This window comes from Hemiscyllium ocellatum, chromosome 13, assembly GCF_020745735.1.
Source record: "Hemiscyllium ocellatum isolate sHemOce1 chromosome 13, sHemOce1.pat.X.cur, whole genome shotgun sequence".
Lineage (NCBI taxonomy): Eukaryota > Metazoa > Chordata > Chondrichthyes > Orectolobiformes > Hemiscylliidae > Hemiscyllium > Hemiscyllium ocellatum.
This window is the reverse complement of record NC_083413.1, coordinates 39032963-39042619: the sequence shown is the minus strand read 5'-3', so window position 1 is coordinate 39042619 and position 9657 is coordinate 39032963. Positions and strand designations below refer to the sequence as shown.

At 37.3% G+C, this 9657-nt stretch overlaps 1 protein-coding gene across 1 annotated transcript in view; it reads right to left on the bottom strand.

The window, feature by feature from the left end:
* Nucleotides 1-336: 336 nt before the first annotated feature.
* ppp1r2 (protein phosphatase 1, regulatory (inhibitor) subunit 2) overlaps nt 337-9657 on the bottom strand; it is a 34886-nt gene continuing 25565 nt past the window's right edge. Inside the window, exons 5-6 of the mRNA XM_060834124.1 lie at nt 3680-3838; nt 337-1695 (exon numbers count right to left, since the gene is read on the bottom strand). Of these exons, the coding sequence (XP_060690107.1) occupies nt 1652-1695; nt 3680-3838 (203 nt within the window). The 3' untranslated portion in view covers nt 337-1651. The remainder of the gene's footprint in view (nt 1696-3679; nt 3839-9657) is intronic.

Here is a 9657-nt window from a genome sequence, read left to right as displayed (position 1 = left end):
TAATTTTAAAAAGTTTTCCTGGACAGAGTTGCACATAATTTTGGCTGGAAAATTTATACTCAAGTTCGGAAAGTTCGATGCACTTCTTTATTTAGTATCCTACTATTTTATTAACTAAGTTATTCATTAATGTTGACCAAATGTGAAAATCTTATACATCAATTTTGTTTTATCTCATTATAAACATGCATTCAAAAGTTTGCTACTTCACACTTTTATAACAATTTACGCTGAACCGCATGGCGTGTAATTGGTGAAGAATAATAACCTTTTCATTCTCAAACAAACTAGACAATAAAATCTTCAGTAAATCTACTCAAAGTGGAGGTACGTTTTTATTTTATATTGCTATTCACACAATAGTAGAGTTTTCTTATACTGAAATGAATACAATACTGGGTGAAGATCATAGGAACCAATGCTATCAAGTCTAGAATTATAACAGAGTACAGATTTGATAATTACATGAAATACTGCAGGACAACTGTAATTTGTTAAACAGTGAAAATAGATGTTCAGGGAGTGTGCATATCTGTAAAATAAATTCATCTCAAAAAGTTCCATCGAAAACCACAGACAAAATATTCCAGAGAAATCTACGCTTTGGACAATGGGATTATATAATCTATTTTGAATTATACAAATGGTTTGCATTACAATGGGTTTATCAATGATGTGCCTTTCAAATCTACAGGTCACAAAGAATTTCAAGGATTAAAATACAAACTTTGAGAAGCATAAACATTTTCAAAAAAACAATACTACTATTTGAATCAAAAGTATGAAGAGTCATTATCCCTTTCATTGCCCTACATAAAACTGTACATTACACCAAACACACGCAACTTCATTCGCATTTTAATCCACTACCCAAAATAAAGTTTAGATATGCCTTGACAATGGTGGCACTTAGTAAACATTTTTACACTTGGTATTTGATTAGATTTTGAGCATTCAAAAACCGTTATCAGTATCTTTAAGTGAATTCTATTAACATCAACACAAGTACAAATTATTAACTTATACCATCAGCAGCATTAAAGTGTTCTCAAAGTTTCAAAGACAAAATATTGCATTCTGTTGGCCAGTTATCAGTACTTTCATTTTGAGCATTTTCCAAATGTAAGCCCCACAGAAAACAAAAGTACAAAATCCTCAAATATAAAAATATGAACCGGAACTGGTTACCTGATGCAAAACGTGGAAGAAAAGTACTCTGCAACAAACCTGCAAAAGTGTATCAATGTGAATTGAACATGTGCACATAGCATTACACAGATATGAATGTATTACAGGCTGATTATTGGGCTGAGAGCTGCTGGAAAAAGTGTTCTGTGCTACATATTACTGCATGAATTCTATGCTACTGTGGTTTTCAGGAAACAAGTTCTTTCAGTGATCCAACCGCAGTGCAAGCACAAACAAAAACAGGTAGACAGACAAATCCTGCCCACCTCTTGAGGATTTTTATTTACATTACTGCAGAAACACACCAACTGCAAAATTCTGAGTGCACAGGTAGAACGAGACTTCTCTGAATGTAAGGGAGATTGTAATTGAAACACCCCAGTGTTTGAATAAATTAAAACCCTTCATGGTAATTGCTGCTAGCTTGGATATTTTTGGGCCAGATTTAAAACATGGCTCTGTTCTATGAATCAATGTCCTCACTTTCAGAAAGGTCTTCATCTGTATCTGGTGGTAAAGAAAATACAAAAGGCAGAAAATTAAAATGTTTGAAAAATAGTACTGAGCATATTTTTATTTTAGTGATTTGTCCTAATCTGCAATTAAGCTATTAGCATATTAAAGCTGGGCAATGTTGCTTTGTCTCAATTTAGTTACTGCAAGTACATTGTTACCCATGTTGGCCATATTTTATTTATTGTTGTCAATACATTATCCCATAGAAATTCAGTATTAATTGGATTACAGGCCAAATAGATTTTCTTTTAAAGTCACAAATTGGACTAAGTGCCTGATGGATAGATAATTATAGTATGTTACTGTGGATCAAATAGCTGACTGCGGCAGTGTTTAACAAGTTAGGGAGTCAGTTAACCCAAATCATCCATTTAAGCTAATTTCAATTGGTTTTAATGTTGTACACCATTTAGTTTACTATTTGAAATTCTGTAGCTAATCTTAAGATGACATATCTGGTCAGAGAATACAGACATGTATCATTTCATTACTATGTTCCTAGCTTCTTTATGTTTCCACTGACAACATATTATTTTCATTGAACCATCTACATCATTGGGTCATGCAGATTAATAAACATTATTTATTCCAAAACCAGCAAAATAAGCTGAAGAATTATGACAGTGCATAATGAAAATAATTTTGAAAAGATGTGGATAAAATTAGTTCGATGTCTTAATAATAAAGCTTCAGAGTAAGACCAAGGTAGTTAAAGTAGTATTAAGATGACAGTATGAACAGGAAACCGTCAACTGCTTAGAGGGAATACTTTGGTACCAAGGGCTGGAGGCAGTTGCAGAGGCAGGTGAGTGTAAGACATCTGCACTCAAACGGAATGGGAACAGGGAACTAGTGAAGGTTAGTGCAAAAAAAAACGTCAAGCAGAACTTAGAGGATGGCAAACAAGAAATTTATGCAAATTGGACTACAATCTCAGCTGAAGACAACATTAAAGCAGGTAAGCTAGGAGGCAAGATGATGATTAATATGTCACCAAGTGAGATTAAAAAAGCTACATGGGATATTGGGTGATGGAGCAGAATCAAAGAGCAATCACAATTATTCCTATGTGTTTACCTCAAGCAAGTAGCCAGGGAAAAGCAAAGCATTTGTGCTTGTATGTGCAGTTTATAGAGAGATTAAGTACTATGGTTTTAGCCTTGCAGATATTAAGTGAAAGCAAATACAGATGTCTCCTCAATGTTGTCACAATTGTCCGGTCTAGGAATTGTAGTCATATTTCGAATGAGTAAGCAATAATTCAGACTGGTGGGAGGAGGTAGCAATAGTGTTTAATTTTTTTTGCTGGTTAGGCTAACATTTGCTGTCCATCCAAACTTCTTGAATTGCTAATCCATGTGACAAAAGTATAGCACACAACAGGGCTTGTGGGTGTGGGTGGAGATCAAGATTTTGACTTTGGAACAGTGATAGAATATGATATTGCTTTGAGTCAGGATGATGTGTAGCTTGAATGGAGTTGGTTGCATTCTTTTGCACCTGCTGACCTTTTCCTTTCAGGTGGAAAATATCACGGGTTTGAATGTAGCCATTGTATATTATATCAACAGAAGTCTTGAAACTTCAAATCAAGCTACAGCATCGTAACTTATCAAAATTTAGGGATAATGCTGAACAAGTTTTAACTCACATGCTTACACTTCTGAAGCACATGCATAGTATGCTTAGGCAGGTGAATGTACTAGTTTATTGGCTTAATATTGTTTAAAAAACAGCCCTCAGATGCATTAAATATTTGCAGTTGTTTCTTAAATGCATAAATGTGACACTATAATCAGTCTACATTTGACATGGGTTTGAAGATTTGAATAGTTAGGAATAAATTTTCACTTTTGATCTGTGAAACTACTGTGAATTTTAAAACTGACATAATCAAATTTGTCCCAAATCATTTTAGTTTCAAAACAATTATAAACAATATATTTAACGTAAAAATGAGGCATTTTACTATTACCATCTTCAAAGTCCTTTTCTCGGTCATCAGCTCCTTTCATGCCATCTTCTTCTTCTTCTTCTTCATCTAGCTCCTTGGCAATTAACTGCCTTGCTAATTTGATATTCATGCCTTCGTTGTAATGCATTTTTCTCTTCATCTCAAACTGCTTCTTGTTTTCTTCAAAGAAATGAAATATTTAAGTCTCATTGTGAAATTCTTTGTTTCTTCTTCAGCACAGATTGCTACCACATTTATTTACTGATTCTACAGAACTTTGCAAGGTTTAATCAAAATATTGAATTTATTGTGAAGTAACTGAAAGATGGGCATCAGAATGCACACATCATATTCCACAAAAGGATACTGTGAATTGTAAGTAGTTATTAGGAACGTTAAGGAAAAAGGTAGTTCATCTTCCAATGGCTTCACCAGCATATCAACTATAAATAATACAACCAATTCAATTACCAAGTGACAGACAGTTGATAAAATAATACAGAAATCTCTCATGAAGTGCGAAACATAAATACCAATTCACACCCTGAATAATCTCATATTTAGAGTTCTCAACTGCTCTCATAAGACAAGCCCTTCATTCCTTGGATCTTTCTGGTGATCCTACTCCAGACCTTCCCCTCCCCCCCCCCCCCCCAAATAAACCTGTTGGACTATAACCTGGTGTTGTGTGATGTTTAACTTTGTCCACCCCAGTCCAACACCAGCTCCTCCAAATCGTGACTGGGGGAAGGGGGTGTTCATTTCGGAAGTTTTACAGAAAACGAGCAAGGCAAAGCTTTTGGAATTGGCAGACAAGCTGGAATTGAAATTGCTTTCGTTTGTGAGGAAAATGGGGTTAATTGCAGTAATAACTTGACATTTACAATTGCCAGAAATGCCAGTGGAATCTTTGGAAATGGCTAAAATTCAATTGCCAATGAAGCAGCTTCAACATAAAACAAATGAAATAGTATGAATTATGACTGAAAGCAGAAGAAAGGGAGAAAGAGTTTTGAATTTCAAAAGGTTAGAACAGAAAACTCAAAGTCGACTTAAAATTATGAAGCTGGAGGTGAAAGGTAGAAGTAGTGATGAGGAGTGATTGAAAGCAATTAAATTATCGCTAAAGTCCTGGTGGGATCTGTTTAAAAATATCTGAACATTGCCTAAATTTGACAAGGAGGATGTAGAAGTCTTTTTCTTTTCATTTGAGAAAGTGACCATGTGGGTATTGTTCATCAAAACAAAGTTGGTAGGTACAGCTGGTGAGGTATTTACATCACTATCTGGGGAACATTAAGAGGTTAAAAAAAAAGCTGTCTGAAATGCATATGAACTAGTGCCAGAAGCCGACTGACATTTTTGGAATCTAAGGAGAGAATGTGGTCAAGCAGACATAGAATTTGAAAGGATCAAACAAAGTAACTTTGACAGGTGGATAAAAGGATTGAAACAGATCAAACACACAATACTCTTAGACTATTATTTTGGAGTTCAAAAATTCACTTTCTGAAGTAGTAAGAAGTCATGTGGAAGAGCAGAGAGGTAAGATTAATGCTGGAAATGGCAGATAATTGAGTTGATTCATGAATCAAAGCTTGACTTCCAACAGCAATTTCTATTTGAGAGGGATAGAAATTGGGGCAAAGAGAAATCCTCAGGCAATAAGGGAAGTAAAATAAAACTTTAGATGTTTTCATTGTTATAAAGTAGGCCACACAAAATTGCTGTGTGGTGGTTTAGTAAAAGCACTGATAAGACAGATTATGGGGAAGCAGGAAAACCAGTGCGTTTTGTTGAAATGGTAAAGGAAAGCACAGTTGAAGCTAAAAAGCTGCAAAGAGATACAGGAATAAAGCAATATTTCATGGTGACAGAAGGTAAGTAATTCAAAAGGAATATTGCCAGAAAAGGTGGTAGCTTGTGGAATTCATGGTGAGAAGAGCAGTTTTCCATTATATTGAGTGAGGATGGAGAATCCAGTGAAAAATATAGTAGGAGGAGTAATAGAAAAAAATCTTGATTCCAGAAGTACAGATACACGTTCCTTTATCCAAAATCCACAAAGCTCTGAAATCTGGCCTTTTTTGAGAGGTTTTTTCCTCTATAACAAGGTTGTTTGGCATGCAAACGGTTAAGCCAACTCTACACCCACTCGACCCACACCACTCATGTGACGTGGAGGCATGGCCCAGAACTGGCAGGCATCAATTCTGTCTCAGCACTCAATACTCACAGGTGCGTCTGCTGTTCAATAAGACTTTTTAAAATTTCACCGTGAAACTGTCACTTATTCCAATATCTGAAAAATTCCAAGTTTTGAAAACCAGCTAGCCCTGAGGATTTCAAATAAAGGATTGTGTATCTGCATTGTTTATCCTTCGTGATGATTTGCTGGATCACAGATGGGAGTGATGCCTGCTGTGGTTGAAAAACCAGTGGAAAATCAGGCAACTAAGCATATTCTGGGACTTTCTCCTGACTGTGCAGTAACAAAGTCAGAATGCTACATATTGAAACAGTAGTAGAAATCAAGGAGTAAAAGTAAGAAAGTTGATTTTCAATCAGAGACAATATACGATCAAAATAATTAAGAACAAATGAGAACAGGTGGAGGATAAAGTGGATATTTTTAGTTCAGAAAGACTAGCTCAATTACAGAAATGAAAAATTAAAGCGGTTGTATCAAACAGCATATCCAGAAGAATCTGAGCATATCCCAGAACATTACTATCTTAAAGTAAGATCTTGATAAGGAAATGGGAGACCATCACATATTCAAGTAGAAGAAAAATGGGCAGGTTCATCAAGTTATAGAAAAGCAATGTAATGGGTAGCACATAAATTACTAGTAGATGGTCATTTGGAGTAAGGTAAACATTTTTATTGGTTTCCACTGCAAAAAGATTTTGCCAGACATGGCATAATTCATGTAATACCTCAGCTGCTGATTTTTCCCACTGGCCTTACAACCATAGCAGGCATCACTCCCATCTGATCCAGCAGTATGGGCTGAGGTTAGAAACAAGAAAGGAGAGTTGGGAGTTTTCTATAGGTCTCTGAAAAGTCCAGAGATGTAGAAGAAAGGATAACAAAGTTAATACTGGATAGGAGAGAAACAGGATAATTGTCATGGGATCTTTAACTTTCTAAGTATTAACTGGAAACGCTATAGTTATTTACTTTAGATGGGTTAGTTTTTGTCCAATACGGGCAGGAGGCTTTCTTGACAGTATGTAGACAAGCCAACAAGAAGCAATGCTATATTGGATTTGGTACTGGGAAATGAACCAGGCCAGGTGTCAGATTTGGAGGTAGGCGAGCACTTTGGTGATAGTGACCACTATTCAGAAATAGAAAGGGATAGGTATAAAACTCAGCACAAGAGTTATTGCTGGGGGAAAGGCAATTATGATGTAATTAGGCAAGATATAGGATGGTGAAGGAAACTGTAGGGATGGGCACAATTGAAATGTGGAGCTTGTTCAAGGAACAGCTACTGCATGTCCTTTGTATGTATGTACCTGTCAGGCAAGGAGGAAGTGGTTGAGTGAGGGAACTGTGGTTTATTAAAGAAGTTGAATCTCTTGCCTAGAGGAAGGAGGCAGCTTATGTAAACATGAATTGTGAAGGCTAGGTAAGGCAGCTTGAGAGTTATAAGGTGGCCAGGAAGGACCTAAAGACAGAGCCAAGAGTCAGCTGGGGACATGAGAAGTAGTTTTTGGCAGGTAGGATCAAGGAATACCCCAAAGCATTCTATAGGTATGTCAGGAGTAAAAAAAAAGTAACCAGAGTAAGATTAGGGCCAATCAAGGGCAATAGTGGGAAGTTATCTGTGGAGTCCAAAGAATATTTTTCATCAGTATTCACACTGGAAAAAGACAATGTTATCAAGGAGAATACTGAGAAACAAGCTACTAGACTAAATGGGATTGAGGTTCATAAGGAGGTGGTGTTAGCAATTCTGGAAAGTGCGAAAATCGATGAGATATGAGTCCTGGGCCAGATGGGATTTATCCCAGGATTTTCTGGGAAGCTAGGATGGAGACTGCAGAGCCTTCGGCTTTGACATTTGTCATCATTGTCTACAGGAATAATGCTAGAAAACTGGAGGATAGCAAATGCTGTTCCCTTGTTCAAGAAGGGGAGTAGAGACAACCTTAGTAATTATAGGGCAGTAAGCCTTGCTTCAATTGTGGGTTAAGTGTTAGAAAGGATTATAAGAGATAAGATCAATTTGATTAGGGATAGTCAACAGAGTTTTGTGAAGGGTAGGTTGTGCTTCACAAACCTTATTGAGTTCTTTGAGAAAGCGACCAAACAGGTAGATGAAAGCAGTTGATGTGGTGTATACGGATTTCAGTAAAGCGTTTGACAAGTTTCCCCATAGTAGGCTATTGCAAAAAATAGAGAGGCATGGGATTGAGGGTGATTTAGCAGTTTGAAACAGAAATTGGCAAGCTGAAAGACAACAGGGTAGTGGTTGATGGGAAATGTTCACCCTGGAGTTCAGTTATTAGTGGTGTACCACAAGGATCGGTTTTGGGGTCACTGCTGTTTGTCATTTTCATAAGTGATCTAGATGAGGGTATAGAAGGATGGATTAGAAAATTTGTAGATGACACTAAGGTCAGGAGAGTTGTGGACAATGAGGAAGGATGTTGCAGGTAACAGAGGGACATAGATAAGCTGCAGAGCTGGGCTGAGAGGTGGCAAATGGAGTTCAATGCAGAAAAAAGTGTGAGGTTATTCATTTTGGAAGGAGCAACAGGAATAAAGAGTACTAGGCTAATGGTATATTCTTGGTAGTGTGGATGAGCAGAGATCGCGGTGTCCATGTCCATAGACCCCTGAAATTTGCCACCTAGGTTGATAGGGCTGTTAAGGCAGCATACAGTGTGTTAGCTTTTATTGACAGAGGAACTGAATGTCCGAGCCATGAGGTCTGGTGCCGCCGCACCTGGGAGTATTGCGTACAGTTCTGGTCAGTTTTATAAGAAGAATGCAGAAGCATTGAAAAGGGTGCAGAGAAGATTTATCAGAATGTTGCCTAGTATGAAGGGAAAGTCTGATGAGGAAAGACTGAGGGATTGGAGGTTGTTTTCGTTAAAGAGAAGGTTGAGAGGTGACTTAATAGAGACACACAAGATGATCATTGGATCAGAGGTTGGACAGTGACAGCCTTTTTCCTCAGATGGCGAGTACTAGGGGACATTGCTTTAAACGGAGGGGTGATAGATATAGGTCAGATGTCAGAGGTAGGTTCTTTACTAAGAGTAGTAAGGGTGCGGAACACCCTGCCTGCAACACTAGTAGACTTGCCAACTTTAAGGGCACTTAAATGGTCAGTGGACACACATATGGATGATAATGGAATAGTGTAGGTTAGATGGGCTTCAGATCGATTTCACAGGCCGGCGCAACATCAAGGGCCGAAGGGATCCCCCTGTAAAACACATCCATGCTGACCAGAATGCATGTGTCCATGAGATTTCTAGAGACCATGCCATTACGTAGTATCACGGCTAAAAGGATTGTAGAAGATGTAATCAAACTTTTTCTCGCTAGATATGGCCTGTCTAAAGAAATATAATCAGATCGAGGATCAGATTTTACAGCAAAACCAAACAAGTTATGGATGGCTTCAGAATAAAACAATTCAAATTCACTGTGTACCATCCAGAATCAGAGGGAGAATTAGAATAGTGGCAAACTTTAAAGATCTTTTTGAAGGCTTTTAGTCAAGACTATCCAGAGGATTGCGATAAAGAATTCCATTTATACTTTTTGCAGTTAAGGTTGCACCTAATGAATCAGTCCACTTGAATTAGTTTTGCAGCAGGTGAGAGGACCACTAAAATTAATTAAGGAGAAATAGGTGAGTCAGAGTTCAGAGACCATATATTTGGAAGGTGTGTCAAATTTGAGGGAAAGATTTAATAGAGCAGATAAATTGGCTTGACAACATTTAAAAGGTGGTGAAGAAATAGGAAGCTGAC